This window comes from Thermobia domestica, chromosome 17 (assembly GCF_964235325.1).
Source record: "Thermobia domestica chromosome 17, izTheDome1.hap1.1, whole genome shotgun sequence".
NCBI lineage: Eukaryota > Metazoa > Arthropoda > Insecta > Zygentoma > Lepismatidae > Thermobia > Thermobia domestica.
Window position 1 is genome coordinate 92,892,743 of NC_137470.1, and position 24,225 is coordinate 92,916,967.

The window sequence follows — 24,225 nt, forward strand, 5'->3', positions numbered from 1 at the left end:
TCATACTTTACTTTAACATCATATTCACATACTAAGCACATGTATATTTCGACGTATTCATTTATCTCTATATATATATATTTAATAATTGCGCACACATTTAAAGTAATAACCCCAACAATAATTTCAGAAAAGGTTGCAAACATTGTACAAGAAAAACAAATGACTTCCGACATTACATATGAAAAAAGAATTGATTTTTTTACCTGATACCGCGCGTCTATAAATTTTAACTTTCATATAGTCAATTCGTGCATGAATCGTAAAAAAAAAAACTTTGTGAGGCAGGCACGTAACACAGAACATTCCTAAAGATATAAATAGATAAACCAAAATACAATTTCTGGGCAAAGGTTAACTACAAAATAAACGAAAACCAAAACAGAAAGGAAAGTGACCAATGGATTAAAAAAAACTTAGAGGGACGACGGTGAAAGAACGTAATTGAAGTTTCGTCAAATATGAAGTCGTTATTCATTTTGGCAATAGGTCAAAATGTGATGGAGGACCCAATCATTATCTACTCTATCCATGAATTGTGTCTTGCAACGTCTCAGCTGGTAAATTCAGATCAGAGTTGTACGTTAAAATAAATCGTAAGCGACAAGTTCAAAATCGGGGGGGGGGAAGGCTGAAATTTAAAAAAAACTCTAGAGAAGAAGTAGAAGAAGTATAGGTAAAAAGAGAGGAGACAGAACACAACTACGAAAGATAAGTGGTCGAATTTACGTATACAACATACTATAACCAAATATTCTCTTTTATGCCAAAAAAGGTTGGTTTACTTAAATACGTAAACTCAAAAGTTATCTCCAAACACACAACTAGTCTGTGCCCGCAAGGGAATTTTCAGAAAGACGAAAGCTTTAAGGAAATTCCCCTCCTCGCTGTATCCGGTTGAGTCCTTGAAGATCCCGGAATCCCCCCGAAGGTTAGAGAAGGCGCTAATTTAGAATTTCAAAAGGAAAAAAAAAATCATCCGACCACTCGGAAGGTAAAAGAATCCAGAATAGTAATGAAATTAGAGGGGGAAAAAAAAGCTAAGGTGTCCCTAATTAGTGATTTGCCAAAATAAAAAAAATTAAATAAACTGGATTTTGGATCGGTGATTTCCATTGCCAAACTTCACCGATAGCTCCCCTTTGCAGAATGCGCTAAATTCTGAGGCATCGATTAATTTCCATCACTATCTAGTTTGAAAACTAAGAAAAGAAAACGAAAATATTCAAGGAGGGAGGGGTCGATGCCCGGGTACGGGAAAAATAAATTTCAATAACTAATTGTTTTGATTCTGTAACCCTGTCAGAGCTGTCGCCTCCATGAATATTGTAAGCTAGCCCGAGTAGGTAACGTGAAGAAAAAAAAATCTCACGGAGCAGGATATTCTATTTTAAAACCGACCGAAAAATATAATTCACTACAGCCCCGATGTGTAACAACTATTGTGTTTACATAATTGATTATTAAATATGTCCAGTCAGCGATTATATGATGCTACAAATATTATTAAACGAGATTATTATGAACGAATCCGACTGCAATAACAAATTAAGCTATTAAGCACTAACATAGTCCGGCAATATCTCACCCACATGTTCGCAGGATGCTCCGGTGTAGGGGCCAGAACCCGAGATGTGGATAGCTACACATAATATATATATATATATATATCTATTCTTTGCACCGAAACGCGACTAATCATAAACTGGGCTTATATATATCTATATATATATATATGTATATATGGGTGTCCTCTCATTCATTTCGTTTCACAATATATTCATGCTATCATTTTACTCTTTTATTACGACGTCGTATTTAATAAACACCCTATTTCTTTAATTACACCCAGACTATATGCACACTTCGTCATATACTTCTAAATCTATAAATCATTGCCAACATTTCATGTTCCGGCCACCACACAAAACATCCCTCGAACTCAAGACTCCCTTACCACGCAAACAATACTATGTTATACTTCGTAGCTTCATAAAAAAAAGAAATATGTATGTTCACAGAAAGTAGAGTTCTCACGATATTATTTAATTTTATAAAATTCTGACAACAATGAAATTATTCTGCAGCCACAGAAGGAAAGAAAAAAAAATAATAAAAAAATGAACATTTAATATAATTTCAAAGCGAAAAACTAGCATCATATCGCCTGACTTCTGTTAAGAATTTACGTATTGTTTATTTACTTAAATATTTCGATTTCTAGACTAAGTAGAATGTTGTAATTTTCAGAAAATATTAATTTTGGATCACTTAACCTAACTGTGTATGCATTTGGGCTGGGAATTATATTTACTAGGTTTTATTTCGAAAAGAAAGGTCAATTCCATGGAAACTAAATCACTAAGAGCACCGACAGAAGAAAGACGGTTAGTAATGACTTTTGACACTAGGGGGCTAGCGACGATATGATCAACCCTTGAACCACTGAATGTGACCTTGTACACGGAAATTTTGATGCTATGACACTCTCATTTTCTGATATTACTATAGATCGAATATGTTGCGTTTAGATATTGATCGAATACGAATGATACACTGTCCATACTTCATTATTTCACACACTCTTTCATCACTTAACTACGATTGCTACTACTGATACTACATTACGAACACATACATGCCACATCCATAACTACAAACTACATTAATACATGTTATAATACATATTAATCATCACTACTTACTCACATAAACAACATTCAGATTTCACCATTTTCTTTAAAATCGGCTCTATCGGTTTATGAAAGGAAAGGGAAAGGAAGGAACAGGGCCAATTGGCCCTTGTATTCACTAAATCACATTCTTAATTCAACCTGTTTAATTAATACCCAAACTATTTATTGGAAAATATATATAGGCCCCTTTCCTGAAGGGAAAAGAACCTTATGACAACTATACGTTCAACCCATCCCTGCTGGAAGCCGTACCCCCAAGTTGGGAGTAGACAGGAGCCCTCTTGAAACTTTACACGTGCATTATGATCACTATCCTAACTACAACGAAATTAAATACCGCCATGTTACTACTAAATAAGTACAAAAAGAAATCACATTCACTACATACACGAACACAAACGGCAGTGGGGCAGGCCTTACGTAACTCTAAAAGGAGTAATTTTCAGGATAAGAATATTTTAAGGGAAAAAACACTACTCTTCCGAAACTGTCTGTGGATATTTAAGAACAACTAGCAAACTGATGCACTTCGTAGAACCTGTCCATCACTAACGATATCTGCAAAACATGGCGTCACTGAATTACGCTTCCTATTTTCGTTCTTCAGTCCGGTTTTTTACTGTGAAATTTAGCAAATTATGGCTCCGTAGCTTCCTGCTTACGCCCCTTCAATTATCAAACTAAATTTACCTTGTTAATGTAGCTTTTCTAGCTCATTTCTACTTTTCTGAGCTGGGAAGATCTGGATCTGGTGTCTTCAGCAAAATTCTAGGCAGGGAACGGGAATAATCGCGCTCTAACATCATAGCGTGGGTGAATCCTCCAATCAAAACAAAGCATTTTTGGCGGTGGGGCTTTGAAACGAATAAAATTTGGTAAAATCTGGATTAAACTAGATTTCAGAAGGACCTAGATATCTAAAAGAGAGGTGAAGGGTGGTCCTGAAAATTCTGCCGAATTTTAGATTGGTTATTTATTCGAAAAGTTCCGTCCAATGGTGGACCTATATTTTCAGATCGCACTGACACCGTAAGAATTGTAATAATCCATATACAAGACTTATAACTAATTTAATATATATATATATATATATATATATATATATATATATATATATATAAAGATATTGATTCCCAAAACTATAATTCCTAATGAATATTTTACAGCTTTCCATGTTAATTTGAAATAGAATAACAAACAAAATTACGAATTATATAAACAGACAGAAATTTTTTGTTAAACGTCAAGTACAGTCGGTGCAAAAAATTTCGGGCACCCTCCTATTAAAACATCATCACATTAGACTGTAATGGCATATTACACAGAAAGCAAAACTTGGACAAAGAGTAATGCCGGAAACATTAGTAACAGAAAACGAAACTGACTGGAACATTATTTGTGAAGGGACAGTATTCTAAGAGAGAAGTTCTCAACCTTTCTTGACTGACAACACACTACACTAAACTCCCACGAGAGACAGTGGTCAGCTTTCCTCATCTAATGAGGAAAAAATATTTTATTTTGAACGGACACCCATCAGAATATCAATGAAAAGAATGAGAAGTAACAAGAATGTACTCTTATACATGCAGTTTTTCATGGGAAATTTTTATACGTTTGAAATCAAATTTAGACAAAAATAGGTACACTAAGTGAATTTTAACGAAATTCTGTATTATACCATACATGCATAGATGGTTAAAGAAAAATAATCACTCCGAGTAAAAGAAACTACTGTGCAGGCAAGAACATAGGCAGGCATGGACACAAGCTGTTTATTACATCAAAAACTGGTTGCACAATACTTGCTACCGAATTTGCGCTCTGGCCTATAGCCCTTTACCCTGACCTGAACCAAGAGTGTTTTCACCAGAAAACATATACTTCACTACCTCAAATCATGTAGTTTTTATTCTTATGTTGTCTTCAGGCACATTCTCATTGCCTACAACTGTCTATCTATCAGAACAAAACACCTGGGATCTATTGAACGTGGATATTCTCATGGTCTTAGAGATAATAGGCAATGTACTTTTGTAGTTCATGAATGAAGAAACTGAGAAAACGTTCCAATACACGAAATATTATCCCAATACACAAAAATTGTTCTGATGAGTCCATTTCGCTGAAATATACATAATGTTCAAAGTAACATAAAATACGACTATTATATGAGAAGATGAAAAAAAAATGTGATTGGGTTTGGGTGCAATGGCTCTGTACTATTTGCAAATTACGTGAAACTGTGGTTTCCTCTACAAAGCGTCATTTTGTCACACAGCACATAAGCAGAGCAAAAACAGAATCTGCAGAATCTGGCAAATCAGCTGGTGAAAAGATTTAGAATCTTAGATCATTCATGAATCCCGCTTCGCCTACTAACACTTTCGCGAATCTGTGTGAAGCTCTAATTACCGCGGACATTTCTTTATGGAAATTAGAAAACATTTCCTTTAGAAACTTTTTGTAACTCATGTAACTGTTAACAGTGGCATGAATCCTTCCCAAATTACTTGTTTGCAGTATGCTCCAGTAACATCTGTAGATATGGAAAGATCTAACACATCTTTCATGAATTCTTTCTAACAGGAGACAAAGTCTTCCGTTTGAAAATCTTAAGAAGTTGTTGATAGTTTCAGAACAAAAATGGATCGCTAGATGTCCCTCACGGGTTGCGCAATTTTCAAGTTTCCAGAAATTTTAAATTGTAAGTTGGAAAACCACAAAATGAAAATAAATAAGAAGGAAACCAAAGTGATAAAGTGCACAAGAGCAGCACAGGAAGGGGCAAACGTATGGCTAGAGGGAGAGAAAATCGAAGACGTTAAGACGTTCCCCTATTTACGAAGTCTAATAGCTCGGAAGGAAGAAGTGAAAAAGAAGTAAGTTTAAGAACAGCACAGGCTAAACAAGCATTCGATACGAAAAGAGGACTACTAACATCAAGAAATGTGTCGTTGGACGTTCGTAAACGATTTATTAAGACCCTGGTATGGAGCGTGGCGCTTTACGGATCAGAGACGTGGACATTGAGAAAAGCTGAAATATCCAAGCTGGAAGCATTGGAAATGTGTTGTTGGTGCAGAATGCTGCGCATATCATGGACCAAAAGGAAAAAGAGTGAAAACGTAGTAAAGGAAGCTAATGAAGGACAACAGATCATGACGATAATAGGAAAAAGAAGAAACAGCATGGTCGGCCATCTTATTCGGCACTCCAATTGGATCATCTTGTTGATAAAGGAAGGAAAACCAGGAAGACCTAGGTGCAGTTACAAGGAAGAGACCTTATCAAAGTATAAAACTGCTCTCCCAAGGGAGAGAAAAGTTTTCAAATTTCCATGTTGTCCACAAACCTATGGTTGAGGTGAGAAAGAAGAAGTTGGAAAATGAAAGTTTTTTTTTCTTAGGATTCACACTTTTTATTCGATTAGTAAGCCAATTATAGACTAATAAAATTTTTTTAAACATTTTAGTACCTTTTTTCAAAAGCCCTAATTTGTATGTTTGTTTCTGTTTCTTTTATTTTGCAATTTTTTGGTTTTATTTCGCAATTTTGCCAGCCATTTCGGGCTTTTTATTTTGCATTAACTGTGGGCTCCGTTAATCAGCTCTACGGGCTGCGAAGTTTTAATGCAGTGGCAGTTTCTTGCTGAGTTTCCTTACGTATTCGAAGTTGCAAAGATCAGGTTGGAAAATATGAACCTTCCTCTACAGATAAACTTGCTGAACTAATGATTTGAAGAATTTTATTTTAAGTACTTTATATCATAACGATTTTGTTTGTGCTTGTGGATCTGCAAATTGAAATTATAAATGTAACGTGAGAGCAATACGTTTTGTCTTAGTTTTCTATTATCGATAGCGATAATCTGATGTCAATAGTGTACAAGCTCGGCTATAGTGAAAAAAAATGCCTCTATAGATTTTGGATCTCTTTATAAAAGCACATTTTTCGCAACTACCGAATACGAATATAAGAAAACTACTACTTGCACCAGGGTTTGCCCAAGTGGGCCAGGCTCAAAAGAACCATGTGGGGTTTTTCGGGTTGGACCAACCTGAAAAAACCCACTTGGGTTTTTGAGCATTTTCTTAGTATATTATTGGTACCGGTACAGCTAAGGTGATCACATTGAAAGTGATTTTTATCAGATTCTGGACTTTCCTTGGGCGAATTAGATGCTTTTAAGTTAAGGTATAGAACAACATTCAACGTAAGACCTTTATAAAGTTCTGAATGCACTGAATAAATAAATAAAAAAAAAATAAATAAATAAAAAAAAAGAAAAAACGTTGAGATAATTATAGAACGAATTAATGTATGATTTTGCTTATAGCCTATTCGAATTAAAATATGCAATTTTATATTTTAGAAAATACTTTCCGTGAATAGTGTGCTCGTCGACTCGGCGACGCCGAGGGACGTATCCCTCATACGTTTGGCGGGTTTAGGGCCATAGGTGCCGGTACTACCAGTAAATATGTAAATACATTAGTAAAACTATTATTATTTCTTACCTTTGATTGTAAAACACAAGTATTCTTTAGTAAAATTTGATTTTCTAACAACAACAGTTTAGTACAGTTATTTGTTGTTACTCTTCAAATAAGCATTCTGTAGAATCAACACCAGCAATAGCGTAAAAATTCTTGTCAAATTTAAGAAGCTTAATGCTCGGAGTTCCGAAGACTACGTAACGCTTACTATTTCAAATTTCCGTACTAGTAGAATTTTCGATGTACAGTAAAGAAAGATACATTAAAAAAACGTGAAAGAAGTGCTCGGGAAATTCCCGCAATTAAACGCACAAAGTATCCGAAGTGAACTTCAACAATAAAACCATTTATTTTACGCTGTAAGATGTTTGTTTCATGTAACACATTTTGAAACGTATTTTATAAAACAGGAATTATATTTTATTTCATATATAATTATTCCATATATAATTATTAAATATTTGTAAAATTTCGTATTATGAAGAGTTTTACTACAATATGCAACAATTAATTATATTATATACTATAATAATAAATTAAAGAATAATCTTGCATTGTTATAACAGTACGACAATATAAATGGAAAGAAAAGAAAACTGTAATGGCGATTAAAAATGAGTCTAACTTTAATAATATAAAACATTAAGATTATTATTCCATATATTCATATATTTCATGAATTTCATATATTCATATTCATATATAATATATTTCGTAATATAACATAAAACATAATATGTTTTAAATTAAAATATTTGGTATTCATGTTTAGTGTTCACATCACTGAGGCTTCTGGATGACTCGATCTACATTTGTTCGTCTGCCTGTACCGAATACACTACAGGGTACAGCTTTCGGTCTTTTAAGTTAAAATTTTAGGGCACAAGCACAAGACGTTCTAAATTTCCTTTATAGATTTTGGCGGCATACCGAAGTAAAATTTCAAAATGGCGGCCATTTTTTCAAAATAGCGAGTATCCACGCTACAAAGCGCAAATTTCGGTCTTTTAAGTTGACATTTTGAGGGTGGAAGCACGAGACATGCTAAATTTGCTGTATAGATTTTCTCTCCGATGCAATATAAAATATCAAAATGGCGGCCACTTTTTGAAAACAGCAGTGAATAGAAAATTGTTGCAAGTTGTGACAATGACAATCTTGAAATATAAATCACATTTTAACACTTTTACCCCAAAGACGTTGAAATATTTCGATAAACCCGAAAAACCCGTATGAGCCCAGGTGGGTTGGGCTTTAAAAAAAACGTGTTTTTTTTCAAACCCTGACTTGCACGTTAGTGCAATTCGTTAAAAAAAGAATTCTGCGAATTTCCACAATTTCCATGTAGGTCCACTTAAGATCAGTTCTGTTGTTGTCTTGTTAAACAACGTCTCTCTACGCCACACAGTGTGCGTGAGAAGTGGACTTACAAACTATAAAATTTTTAACTTCTATTTATGCCCTATAGATTAAAGAGACAATACGGTGGCTCTTTGTAGAGCGCACATCTCTGCTGTGAGGGTCCAGGTTCGATCGCAGACGACGTGAGTTCGCGGTTGTCAACATCGTGTCTTTGGGTTTCTTCGAGGTTCTATCGTGTCTTTCTACATTCTCATTCCACCAATTTTCATCGTTACGCACTTTCATTGACCATTCCTCTCCTTTAGCCTAAAGGGTATAATCGAGAAATGTAACACTACAAATTCCCTTTTATTTCATTTGTGCGCTCAAGAAGCCGGATGGTACATTCTGCTGACCAATGGTGAAAGAATTTATTGAACAAACATATTGTAAGGAAACGATGAGAGCGCTGCTGGAAAACTGATGTTAGCCACTGCAAATTTATATGGCCCTTAATGAAACCAGGGACCCTTCACACTAAGGATGAGTTCTACTATTGAGCTACAGAAGTTACATAAGATCCGAAGTATATATCACCCTACAGCAACGGAATTAGATCGCCAGTACCAAATGCAGGTGTGTTTGTACTTAACTACAAAAAGTTCATTTAGTTATTTAAGCTCGAATTTAATAACTTCTAAAATTCATTTGACAGTTAGATGAGCTCTCTTTGGTAACCACAGAAAGGTGGGCTAAACAAATATTATTCAATGAGTTTATTTTATTTTTTCTTGTAAAGTAGGGAGACAAGTAATTGTACCAACACCCTTTAGACAGTTTTCAAAATCATGAAACAGAAAATTTTAAAAAATGTTAAGAAGTATCACAAGTTTCTCTGTAAATACTATCCATGCATTTACTTATATACAGATTAAAGCAACGAAAGTGTTACAAAAAGTTTAAGTCCAAATTACTAACGAACTCTTGCCCCGTATGCTTATGCAATCGGAAACACAAGACTCGATCGACTGCTGCTCCAGGTATTCAATCCAACTCGCCCTCCTCCTCTCCTTGTCTCAAGCAGTCTGTGTGATGTAATATACGCTTTCTATTCAGAAGAAAAAAAAAACATTAACCATGTTTACAAGCTTTATAGCACTAAGATCGTCTCTTTCATTCGTTTTTTTCTGAAATGCATTTGTAGAGCCCGAATAAAAAAAAAAAGTCTCAAAATGTTCCCATAGCTTCATAAACGCCTTTATTTGCATTCTTTTCCTTCTTCAAAGACTATATATCACACCAAGCTAGGAAGATGCTCCTTGTGAAATCTATGCAAACTGTCAATCGCGGCAGTAGGCTTTATGCTTCCCGAAGTCTATAATGCGGGCACAGAGTTCTAAATGTTACTGCAAGAAATGAGTGTTATTCAATTATTAATTTCATTTTATTTCCTAGTAATTGCAAGCAAATGTTCCAGGGGCGTCATTTGGGCAGGACAGGAGAGTGTAATTCCCCCTCCTTTAGTTTGACAAACACACGTTGTTTGATCAAATGTATAGTAAAACACTGATATTAAAGTGAAATTTATGTGAGTGGAGAATCATCTAACCTCATCCAAACAAAATCTAAAATGACGCTGTTTTTAGCAACAAGCCTATAGAGTTACGACAGCAGCCAGTAAGCGAGCCAGTGCGCTTACATTTGGTTTCAAGGGCCGAAGGTTAGATCCCAAGCTATGTGCATTCATAGTGGACGACATTGAGAGAGAGAGATTCAAATATGGAGACAGAAAGGGATGATTTTCATATGTAAGTTTAGAATTGGAGAAAAAATGATCGTACAGCATCCATATTATGACGAAATTTGCGATTTCGTGAAACAGAAGGAAAGTTTCAGAACTGCGAGGATCACATCAGGCAGTTGTCGAATTAAGGTGGAGAACTCCTTTTAGAGCATCAGATGATTGCGAAAAGAAAGAAAGATTTTAAGATCTGCAAAATTAAAAATTAAAAAAATGTCCAGCTTCTGAGACGGGTTTCGAACCATGAAACTCTTAGCTATCGAACAATGACTTTGATCTAGTCAGCCACGGTGAACTCGACGCAGTCATTCGTATACTTTTCCTTTAGCTACGTTGAGAAACTAATAGAACGGAATATTCCAAAAGTTGACTCGGTGAACGCGCCGTTGACATTGAACATAGATCTCTATTAGCTTAATTACAGTGTGCATAGCGAACTTTCTCTTGTTCAGGAACTTTTTAAGGCAGTAAAAGTTTGTTACTACTGTGTTCAGTTATATTTGGTACAACCGTCTGATAAAGTAATAAAAAATACTCTGACATATATATCGCCTTTGGCAAAAACTCTACTTAAAAATGAAACCCAGTAAACATGTTAGATTTTTGAAAAGAATTTATTTAAAAAAAATGGAAATGCGCATAACAGTCACTTGGATGCGAACCTGTAACTTTAAAAAACAGTTCGTTTATGTCATTATGTGTTAGATGGATGGTTAGTTTAAGGGACTCCTACGTGGATGGTCCTAAGTACACAGACCGTTCTTATTGTTTTTCTTTTAGCTACACTCAGTGTGTGCATTCTAGGGGTTCAATTTTGGATTTAATGTAGTCGCAGCTAGTTTAAGCCGAAATTATTTTCAAATATGAGACGTCATTACATGCTTTTCATTAGCTTACAATATTCAACTTTGATATCAACTCTTGCAACCTTAAGTCATTTCTCGACGTGTTTTGTTACAGAATTATTGAACATCCAGCAGAAGGCGCACGATGTTGTGTGTGCCAATGGAAGGAAAATCCGAATTGTTCTGTGACGTCACATGAAGTACCTACTGTTCAGAAACCTAAGTACAGCTATCATTTAGCTTCTGGTATGAAAGTGGCGTACTACGAAGGTTCTGTTAAAAGCAGTGTAATTGCTTTAATTGAGCATGCGGGCATGAGCTATAGTGAGGCAGGCACGATATATGGCGTGGACCGTGCACGGACGTGGTGGTGAAGATATGAGGAAAGAGGAAATGTAAGACGTAAAACAGGAACTGGGCTACAAAGAGTTTCTTCTGTTGAAGACGACCAAAGATTAATTGCCCAATGCAGCCTTTCATGTCTGCCCAACATTTACGAGAGGAAACCAATTTCCCAGGCAATGTTATAACTGTCCGATGTAGACTTAAATCCTATGGTTTGAGGTCAAACAGGGCAGCTGTTAAGAAGCGGCTAACAGAAGACCACATGGCTGACCGTCTGGCTTTTGCAAAGGTAAATATTTCAGTGTGTGGGACAAGGTCGCTTTTACAGACGAAAAAATATTTTAAAGCGCAAACTTCGGACCGAAGCGTGTTTAACCTCCCCCCTCAGATAAAAAGTATGCCTCTGAATACGTTATCAGTTCAGATCGAATGGGAGATGTAACAATCTACTGCTGGGTATGTATATGCAACGCTACAAACTTCGGTGGAATCTACAGGATTCCTGGTCGCCTAAACGCCCACAAGTATGTGGAACATCTGGACGAAACGCTTCCGGAAATAAAAGCTCATGTAGGTGGCGGCATATTATATTGGAAACACGACAATAGCTCGATACATAACTGAAACTTGGTTCAGACATGGCTGCAGAGGCAACCTGATGTCGAGATATTTGACTGGATTCCTCGTGGAGCAAATCTCAATCCTATTGAAAATATGTGGGCTTCTGTTGCAAGAACACTGCGGGAAGCCTAGTCGAATAATCCTTCAGGGACATCTGACGATGGGAGCGTGTTCAAGATGTGTGGTCACTCTGTTACACACAGTATCTCTCACCTGGTGGATTCAATGCCACGGCGTATGGCAGTTGTGATCGAGTCCCACGGGGACTAAACACACTATTAATAAATGCTCGTCCACAACACCATGAGCCCTCTTGAGGGCTACCTAATTCGACCCACTTATTAGCAAAGTTTTATCAAATACACTACGCGACACCAGTGAATGTAAAGTGTCTCAGTGAGTTCTGCACTAATAAGCAGACTAACCTGTGAGACTTGGTGCCAGAGTGGTATTACGCTTGCTATGTATAGGTCGACAGCGGTGAGCGGGTCGTGGCCACAAGTGAAACTAACATCAAAACATCCCTTGGCAGCAGGGTTACCAATTACAGAATATGTTACAATAATCTGTATCCCAAGTAAAATACCATCCACGCATTTTTGTTTGATCGAATGTAGTGTGAAATGTACGAGAATTTTGAATTTTTACGTAAATAAATCCGAATTCATAATTGTTTGTATTTACGTTATTAATTACTAGCTGAATATACCAATTCTTCGCTTGGGGGCAGTGTTTGGACTCAACGCCTGTGGGAGTATTACCATTCATTTACGCGACCGCGAAAACCATTGATTTGACACTAATATCGGTCATTTTGGATTACTTTTACATGTCTCGGTATTCCCCCCCTTCCCCGTTGACTCCAGGCCCGCATCAATGGTAGCTGAATTTGCAAGTCATCGCTAATGGAAGTTTCACTATTGATCTCAGCGACCGCGAAAACTATGGATTTAACATTAATATCGGTCATTTTGGATCATTTTTACATGTTTCGGTATCCCCCCCCCCGGCCCGGAGCCGAATAGGGTGAATTTGGAAGTTAATGCGATCGGAGTTTCACCATTGATTTCAGCGACCACGAAAACTATGAATTCGACACTAATATCGGTCATTTTGGATTACTTTTACATGTCCCGGTAAACGCCCCCTTTCGAATTTTGACAAGAATACTTCACCTTGGTCTGGGGTCTGGACCAAGGTATCCATGACCAAAATTTGGTAACTTTCGGTCACTTTGTCTGGTTCTCAAGCCAGTTCCGGTAAATTCCCCCTCCTGAGACCCCGATGGTTCGAAATTTGAAAAAACGCTTCGTCTTGATCTGGAGCCTGGACCAAGGTATCCGTGACCAAATTTTGGTAAGTCTCGGTCCACTAGTCTGGTCCCCAGGCTGCACACAGACAGACATACAAACTCTTTATTTTATTTATATTAAATTAGATTACATAGAATGAATCGATGGATCTTTACAAAAGTAAGTGTCAAGTTGTATTTAGGCTCGTTAGTCTTTTGAGGCTTCGTGAAAGCGTGACGCCCTGGGTCACCGACCACCGCTCGCGACGCCACTGACATAACGAATGCATCATGACTATTAAATAATAACAATAATAAATCATTTTTAAATGGTCATGCCGTCTTGTTTAATATTAGAAGAAAGCACAAGTTTTTGTTATTTATGAAATAATCATTCTTTCTGTTGTTCGTATGCCGATCGTTTAAGATACAGAGCACTAACAACATGTATTATCTGCTATCGATACTGCCTCTCCCTCTCGTTTACTTTCTGGTTTTGTCTCTAGCACGTTTAGTTTCCTAACGCTTTAAGCCGTTAGCAACTCTGTAAAACACGTCTGCTACAATGTAAATAAGCGATACTAGCAGTCTCAGGAAAAATGAACCAGCGCTTGGTGGCACTGTAAACCGAAACAAGTTGAAGCACTGGTTCGAATCCTGCGAAGATGATCCTTACTTTTTATCACCAGGGATATTTGCATTACGCTTTCTGCTAAGTCTGCCTTCGTACGGTCCATCTTATGATACACTGTATGGTCCGCCATAAGTTTTTACTTTGTAAACAGTTTATAAATATATGAACAAGTATATTAGAGTAACAATGGAACATAGTATTTTCACCCGACTGACGTCGCTGTGCAAAGTTTCATCATTGTATGACTTCGGAAGATAAGTTACATTCAGATTGCAAGATTTGTTATCAAAGTCCAAACGTTGTAAATTAAAGAAAAACATGTAATAATAACGTATCATATTTGAAAATAATTTGGACTACATTGCATTCACGAGCTGTTAATAAATTTAATTGAAACTTGAAGTTCTGGAATGCAAACTAAGTGTAGCTAAAAGAAAACAGTAACAAGAATGGCCGAGATTCGAAACTAGGACCACCGACGTAGGAATCCCGTTACCTAACCCTTCATCTAACAAACCATGACGTAAACACTTCTTTTTAGCAATAAATTCGCATCCAAATGACATCATTATGTGTACGTGCACTTTTTTGCTCTTTTTCTCTTCTAAAACGTAACATATTTACGACGATTTGTTTCATTTTCTACTAGAGCTTTGACAATGATGATTTGTGTCTGAGTATATTGTCCCTTTTATCAGGTGGTTCTACAAATACAACTCAATTCACACAGTAGTAAAACCATTTTACCGCTTTAGAAAATGTTCTTAAAAACGAAAAAGTGCACCCTGAACAATGGCATAACTAACGGGCCCGCAGGGCAAAAGGAGGTTTCATTTAAGATTCAGAATTCCACTTCGCAGGTTTTTATGTAATTTCATACTTTTTCCTCAATTTATAAAATTCCCACTATTTTAGCCTTAGATGAAAAAGAAGTTGTGGAACGAACTGTGGATTCTACTCAAACGATTTATCACCTCTTTCTTGCAACAACCTTAAGTTTCCGAACAATAATGACGGAAAAGACTGAATCAACTTTCACCTTAGAATGAATAAGCTAAAATTTTAATCTTAGATAACTGTCATTGCTCGTGGTGTTCTGTATTTGTCTAGATCCGTACTTATTTGTATCTTACTTTTCTTGTGATGAGAGCAACATTTAAGCAAGCCAGTGAACTAAAAGCCAATAAAATTTATATTCATAGCACAATGCTGCAGATGAAGTTAAACCCTTTGGCAATCTTCGGGACTGAAAGCGAAGAAAGCCATCATGTTGATATTGAAAAAGTAGTCAACGAATTCCTCTTCGAAAAAGATCACCCGCACAGCTGTTTTGCAGATGGTAATTTATAGCTATACTTAAGTTGTTTGAAATTCCTCCATAGTTGTCCTATGAAGCGGGAAGGTGACATGTAAAAGTAGTCAAATACGAACGACATTAGTGACCAATTCATAATTTTCGGGGTCGCAAAGATGAATAGTGCCACTGGCGAAGCTGCTTAAGTCCAAATTAAGCCTTGGTTGGCATGGAGGTCAGAGTGGAGGGTGACAGGCAAAACGAATGGAATACGTCCTATATTTGTATCGAATGCATAGTTTTAGGGGTCACTAACATAAATAGTGATAATTCAGATGTAGTATGTGTCACAGGTAGGCTCCATTGGCATGGGGGTTAGAGGGGAAAACCAGTGAAAATTTCAGAACAGTTCCTTTGGGGTGAGTTTCAATACACTGAGAGTAAAAAGTGGTAATGCACAAATACTGGTATCACATCGGGAACTATCAGAGATACGACTTGTGGAGAACTGTCGTTCCTCCAGGGAGGCATTACCCTTTGATCACTCCCTAAAATCGTTACCGCTTTGCAGGGGCGTAGGCAAAAATTTATTTCAGGGTTCGAAAGCTTTTTGAAGGGTTCAAATTCAATATGAGAACATACTATACTGTGTAACATCTCTAAAATTACGTAAAATTTCAATAAAAGTAGTGATTTCACTGGGGAATAGGGGGGGGGGTCTTTTGGACCGCCAGGGCATACATCCTGTGTATGTCCCTACTGCTCTGAATTGTGATAAGCTTCTCATGAAATTTATAAGACATAAAATGTAAATAAACGTATAACATAGAATAAAATACGAATAGAAAATACATGTAATTATAACTAAAAAGTGGAAAATAATTTAAAAAGAAAGTTGGAAGATATTTTTTTTTTAAAAAAAAAGAAATCACTTGAAGAGGGAAAATATAATTTTAAAATCCATTTTCCATTCATGCATCGCTACGAAAAAAGTGAGAAGTGCTCATGTCGAGTGTTACTATTCATGTCTTCAAACCCGAAAACCATGAATTCGACACCAATATTTTTCGTATTCTATTACTTTTACATGTCACCACTTTCCAGGGTTGTGAAAAACCCAGGGTTTTTCTAAGAAAAACCAGCCCAGTGGGTTTTATTGGGTAAAATTGGGTTTTATTAAATTTTTTCCGTATATTTAAAGCCATATTCCTACTTAAAATACCATTTAAGCATTTATGTTCTACTGAACACATGAAATTGTATAATTCCCTTTTGGGAACGTGGTAGTTTACGTCTGGCACGGGTTCCTGTTGAACCACCAAGTGCATTTTGTGGTGAACAAACATCGTGTGCATGGGTTTCTCGGGATTCTCCCGTTTCCTACCACTTTCGTCATGCCACTATTATTATCCATATCATCACAGTCTCCCTTAGCTCTGGTGCATAATCTTGAGACATTGAACTAAATTTAGAAATAAAACATTTTTAGAATGATGCACAAAGAATCCCTGACACAAAGAATCCCTGAAGTCCCATGCGTTTCGTGGAACACACTTCGCACCATTGGCACTCACTTATATTTCCATTTCTACAAAGAAGAAAGTACACAATTTTCCAGAGTAAGAGGTGCATACGCATAATTTTATGTAATAGAGAATAGAAATAAAATTCCCTCTTACACTTATGATTCAAAGTCCAGAGCCAATTGTCCTGAGTTTCACTCAAAACAAGCCAGGCAAAAACTGGGATAGTACCTCAAGTTAAGGAGCCAGAAATAAAAAATGGCTTTTTTGAATGAATGTTTTTTTTTCGAAAAGGAATAAAAAGTCTTTTTTTTTAAGAGCTGATATGTTGGAAATGAATTTTTTCCTCATTTTCAGTTGCCAATTTGGTTTCTTACAATAGATTTTACAATTAGTTTTTTTTTTTTTTTTTTTTTTTTAAGGCTTTCAGCATCTATGGCCATGTTAGAATTAAAGGGGTTTTGTGACATACAATAATTTTACTGTGTTTCACATACTCCATCAGATACGCAAAAAGAATTAGGGAGTTTCACGATCTGATTGCCGTTAGTGTTAAGAAGAGAGGTTTATCTGTAGTAATTTCCTTTCTCAAGTGAAGCGTTCTCGATTTGTAATTAACTGACACATGGATAAAGACGTTTTATCTGTTTGTATTAATTTTGCACCCCCTTTACTTCCATTACGATGTGCCCTTCAATCAAAGTAACACAATAAATAAATACATAAATAATACTGATTTATGTTCCAAAATTTCAAACTGTTCAACCGTTTCCCCGTGATGCAACCACAAACAACAGGCAACATCGCTTTCAAAGTGAACAAAGGAATTACGGAAAATCACTCCACCTCCTTAAAACGAAAATTTTGAAAAACGCTGCAACACATGTCAACTTATTTTCAATGAGGAGTTTGTATACCGAGTTTCATCTTCCTAACTTAGCGGGCTTGTAACACTTTCTTTTTTTTAACATGAATTTTGAACTTCCTCTACTCTTTCTCCTAGGATGCGCCCTTGAATCAAAGATAAAAATTCCAGCTCAGGGTAGATACTAATTATCGTATGTTCAAAATTCCTTTCAAACTGCTTAACCGTTTCTCCGTGTGATACGATCAGAAACAATAGACAACATCGCTTTCAAATTAAAGAATTTGCCACCCTTCCTCACTTAAAATGGAAACTCTCAAAAACACTGGGACACGGGTCCACGTACTTTTAATGGTAAATTTACAGAAAAAAGGTAATCTTCCTAACTTGACAGAATCGTGATACTAAGATTTTCGCATAGATTTTGACCCTCTGAACCCCCTCCCCCAGAAAACACTCATCTTATTCGAAGTAACCTGATTAAAAACCTAGTTCGGGGTAGTGATAACTACATCCAAAAATTCATTCCAAACGGTTTAACCGTTTTCCCGTGTTGCTTTCAATGGTATTCTGTTCTGGTGGTAAACGCATACACTAAGAAGTACGATTAACGAAAGTAACTATAATCATATTAAGATTATTATTTCAATCTAAGTTTTAATTTTTTTTTTTTTTTTTTAGGTGGGCTTTTTTGGGTTTTACTGTGGGTTTTACCCAAAAAAATCAAATTTGAAACAACGCAAGTTAAAGACAAGCATGTAATAACGTATCATATTTGAAAATAACTTCGGCTTAAACTAGCTGCGACTACATTTAACCCTACAATGCATGTTTTGTTTCGTTTTCTGTGAAAAAGTAGTTTTGCAAGAGAAAACAAAAATGAGTAACGGAAGTACCGGTACGCTTAATAGTGCCATCTATGCGGAAACTGTGGAATTACAACTAGCTTCGAACGTTCCCAATCTGGTTCAGCATGCAACTACATACCGTTATGTAGGAAAGCAGAGATCATTTACCACTATGACCCATATCTGTCCCACTATGCATTGTAGGGTTAATTTAAAACTGAACTTCTGCAATGCACAATATGAGCGTAGCTAGAACAAAAGAAAACAATAAGAACGGTCAGGATTCGAACCTAGGACCATCCACATGGAGTCCCTTACACTAACCATTTATGTAACACATAATGACGTAAACGCGCTATTGTGTACAGTTATAGGTTCGCATTCAAGTGACACTCTTATGTGCATTTCCATTTTTTTTTTTAAATAAACTTTTTGTTTTCAAAAGTCTAACATGTTTACAACCAATTCCACTAGAGCTTCGCAAAAGGTGGTTCATATCTGTGTATTTGACACTTCTTTATCAGACAGTTCTATCAAACATGATTCAATTAACACAGTATTAACAAATTTTACTTCCTTAAAGTGTTCCTGAACAACGGGAAGTTCATTATACCTCCTGTAGCTAAGACACAAGAGGTCTACGTTCAATATCAACGGCGCACCCACCGAGTCAACTTTTGGAATATCCCATTCTATTAGTTTCTCAACGTAGCTAAAGGATAAGTATATGAATGACTGCGTAGAGTTCTCCGTGACTGAATGGGTAAAGTCATGGTTCGATAGCTAAGAGATTGGTGGTTCGAAACCAGTCTCAGAAGCTGAAGATTTTTAATTTCTTAATTTTGCAGAACTTAAAATCTTTCTTTCTTTTCGCAATCATCTGATGCTCTAAAAGGAGTTCTCCACCTTAATTCGACAAATACCCGATATTATCCGCGCACTTCTTTCTTTCTTTTGTTTCACAAAATCACCAATTTCGTCACAATATGGATGCTGTCCGATCATTTTTTCTCCAATTCTAAACTTACATATGAAAATCACCCCTAATCTCTCTCTCTCTCAATGACGTCCACTATGAATGCACATGGCTTAGGATCTAACCTTCGACCCTTGAAACTAAATATAAGTGCTCTAGTAATGTGCTATCGTAAGTCTACAGGTTTGTTGCTAAGAGCAGCGTCACTTTAGATTTTGTTCCGGGGCGGGGGGTATTCTCAGCCGACATGAGAGTTTCACTTTAATATCAGTGTTTTACTATACATTTCATCAAACAATATGTGTTTATCAAACTCAAGGGAGGGGGAATTACACTCTCCTGTCCTGCCCAAATGACGCCCCTAGAACATCTGCTTGCAATTACTAGGAAATAAAATGAAATTAATAATTGAATAACACTCATTTCTGGCAGTAACATTTAGAACTCTGCGCCCGCATTATAGACTTCGGGAAGCATAAAGCCTACTGCCGCGATTGACAGTTTGCATAGATTTCACAAGGAGCATCTTCCTAGCTTGGTGTGATATATAGTCTTTGAAGAAGGGAAAGAATGCAAATAAAGGCGTTTATGAAGCTATGGGAACATTTTGAGACTTTTTTTTAATTCGGGCTCTACAAATGCATTTCAGAAAAAAACGAATGAAAGAGACGGTCTTAGAACTATAAAGCTTGTAAACATGGTTAATGTTTTTTTTTTTTTTTCTGAATAGAAAGCGTATATTACATCACACAGACTGCTTTAGACAAGGAGAGGAGGAGGAGGGTGAGTTGGGTAGAATATCTGGAGCAAACTGTCGATCAAGACGTGTGTTCCTGAATGCATAAGCACACGGCACAAGAGTTTGTTAGTAATTTGGACTTTATAACACTTTCATTGCTTCGATCTGTACAACAAAATGAAGGTTAATTTAACTGGAATTCCTGATCACCATGTAAGTGAGATGAACACCGAATCCTTACCGGAGCTAAATGCAAAACCCACAAGCAGACGAAGCTACGTTAGTTTTTCTTATTAGCCAAGACACTTATTCACGCATTGTCTAAGATACCGAAAATTTCTGGTACGAAATATCTCCTTATTGGAAAATGAAACACCAAAATTATACTTTGTAAACTTCTTTCTGTAAATATATGTGTGAAATATGTGCTTGTAAGCTCTATTTTGACTGAATAACTATCCTTGGAGGCTCCCTTTAGAGCACTAGATGCCTTAGTTCGTATATTCAACATATGAAGATTAATTAGTTATATAATTCTTACCTGGTATTCTACCGGCAGTTCATTACACCAGAGACCTTTAGGTTTCTTCTTCATCAACTTCACGAAGTTCTCTTTCACTTCTTCACTGACAGGAATTCTTTTAGTATTCAATAGTTTCTTATAATATTTAGCCAGAAGGTCTTCGTATATGTGCCAGTTAGGTATACGTGAACTTAAACTTTCCTTCTCTTCAGGTTTTTCCAAGGAAGACTTATCTATTTCGTTCCCTCCTCTGTCTTTCGTTACAAGACCTCGTGATCTACCAATCCCACTGGTTTCTCTCACTGCAGCCGAAATGGATGGTGGTGATCCTGCGCCACAATAAAAAGAAAATTTATTAGTTTAGAGTTTTAAGTTCCTTTTGAGCACCGATGGTATGAGACATGGACTTAGAGTTTAAGGTTATTCGTGCATTTTCTTGGAAATAAAGTATTTAATTGTACAAGTAACATTTTAGTGATAACAATATTTTATTATGAAAAATAAACAGTGTTTTCAGCAAGATTATTTTTGTTTAGTAGTATGTCTGCTGTCATATACATATTGAGGGATTTACTGTTCAACAACAGAAACATTTTGAACACGATGGTTATTCAGACTAGAGCATTCTGTAAGTATTAAGAAATTGTTTATTCTATTCTTCAGTGTATGTGAAATTGAACCAACAGCTACAACATGGAGCCTCAACCGTACAGTGCTTATTTCTCTACTAATTGAAGTTTTTCAGAATATTATTATTTAACGTTTAGTTAGTGCAGAAGGAACGTACATTCATGTCCAAAATGATTGTCGCATATCTATAACTGTCTTCTTGTAAGAATATAATTTGATGATGATTTTGCAGAGTACTTTTAATACTGACACTATGTGTATAATCGGGAAATGTATATTTGTGGTTAATTTCATAGGAAAAGAATTATAAATACGAAAATTAGAGTGAGTAAAACAAAATGTTGCTAAATGGACAAGAAAGATTTATTTTCGTTTTATTGTTCGTATTTACTGCTCTTTTGACATGAAATTTCCCACATACATGTCTTTGCCAATTACACACATACTAACATTATAATAAATTAAATACAGGGCGAATTCGTTATCGTATTATAATCCTACAAAAACATATTTATAGATATGCGACAATAATTTCGGACATGAGTGTACATACACATTATAATACCACCTCAGTTCGAATTATTTACTTATTTTAAAGATTTATCGTAGTTGTTGCTACCTACTACGATGATAATAGAAGAACAACAACAACACTATATTTTAAAATAATTAATTCCTTCATAGCAATTCAGCACACTTCTAGATTATATGGCGTCCTCTGGAATTATATATTGACAATTATTTATAAACAAATCCATGATAACGAAAACTGTTACCACAGAAACCGGATTACGACGAATAAACAAAACATTTACATCTAGCAATAGCCACATAAAAACATTTCCAAATCAAAATTATTCATATCATTTACTGTAACATTTCTTCTTCTTCTTTTAATTTCGAAGCTAGTGCCAGATAAAATAGCATTTCTGTCCTGAATATTAAATAACATAAAAAGTAAATGAGTAATAAATACACGTTATCGTTGTATATTATGTTAATCGTCTTCTTTGCTCCTCCAAAGGAGCGAGCTCATCGCCGTAGATCCGGATTCGACTCATCGTGGAGATGTTGTTGTTTCGATTCAGGTTAAGCTCGCTGCTCGGGTAGCTTCGCTACTGAATACGACACTAAATCCCATCCAAAAAACCTTTCTGGAAAAGAATGATTTTGACAAAGTACATAAATTATGTAGCAATCAAATGATATTTTCTGAAGTCATAGTACAACTTGACGCTAATGGAGCTTTAGGTTGTTAAAAAGAAAGAAAAAAAAAAGATAACTATTTCACTGCAGTTACCTAAGAGTACATCAATGTCCATAGCTTTACAAGCTCAGTATGTGTTCTTTAGTTTACATGTTAACACGAAAAGCATTTAGAAAAGCAAGTCTCTTTTCATAGTGTGAAACTGGGTCCATGACATTTGGGCGCGGCCGATTGGGCGAAAAACCTTTTATCCAAATAAATTTACCTACCTACGTATGTTATAGTGTATTAACTAGAGCTAAGGGGTGGTATTCAGAGAGAATTCGTTAATCAATAGTTAGTCACCGACTAGTTAGTGTCATACTAGCACTTCAGTAAGGAAGGTGTACTTTTTGGTAATCAGAGTCTACTTTGAGTACAACTAAAAAATTGATTTGGGTATGATTAACTAATATAACCCGATGCATCATGTGAGAAAAATAAAAGTGGCAACTACGGAAAAGAGATGTGCGCATGCGTAGTCTGTAAAAATGGAAATACATGGCATACGAAATCCGAAATGTGTCACACAAGCTAAACCGTGGCTAAAAGTGTACCCTCTGCTCTAGATTAATTACTCACATGTAATGAACTCCGTCCATTAGTACGTCCTAATCAGAGACTCTGAATACACTTTTGATAACTATCTGTTAGTCAACCCTGTAGTATTGCCTTAATCAGACGTCAAAACGACTCTGCATAAGGCCCAAGGTGTTTAGGCACTAAAGTATAAAAATAGACAATACTTCCACAAATAATTTTGCAAAAACTATAAATAACATCTTGAACACAGCAAAGTTTCTGCACATTATGCATAACTAGTCTCTACCACTTAAAAAGAAGTGAGAAAGAACTGCAGCAGACTCTAGATTATCCGGGTCGCGAATATCCGTCCGTACTATGCGGCTTAGTTTTAAAAGAATATTTGAGTCAGACATAAAATTTACCTTGAAATGTGTACAATACTGTATACATTTTCATGTTTGCAATTTCTTCTATAATAAATTATTAAAGCGCATGGTACAAAACATAAGAAATGTTTATTAAGTACTAGCCTGTACCTGAGGTCACAAAAAATAAATAAGAGCTGGTTTTGGAATAAAAATGCTGTTTTTAATGCTGTTGGTGGTTCAGGAAGTGAGTATTTATTCAATACTTTTTCGTTATTCGATCTGCCCATTAGGCCGGATAGAACTCTTGTATTAATAGAAATTAATTCGGATTTCACAATAAAAAAGGCACTTACAGGCACTAACTATACATTGAAATAGGAAGATTATGCCAAATAAAATTAGCTGTTGGCAGCCTGTGACATCCCAAAATAAACTTCTGTAATTTCTAATATATCTAACGTAAAGGAACGATACGATTGGGCGCCAAGAAACCAATCAAGATGAGTGATAGAAATGAGGAACCAATGAGAATGCGAGATTCGTTTACATTCGTAGCCTAAACTTTTAATCAAGGTGGGCTATATGCTTGATTACTCGATCCTTCAGCTTTCATAG

General features: G+C 36.0%; 1 protein-coding gene across 4 annotated transcripts in view; it reads right to left on the reverse strand.

The window, feature by feature from the left end:
• LOC145673888 (tudor domain-containing protein 5-like) overlaps positions 1-24,225 on the reverse strand; it is a 171,819-nt gene that overhangs the window by 116,224 nt on the left and 31,370 nt on the right. For all 4 annotated transcript variants that reach the window (XM_081743680.1, XM_081743682.1, XM_081743681.1 and 1 more), the window contains exon 3: positions 20,860-21,170. In XM_081743680.1, the coding sequence (XP_081599806.1) occupies positions 20,860-21,170 (311 nt within the window). The remainder of the gene's footprint in view (positions 1-20,859; positions 21,171-24,225) is intronic.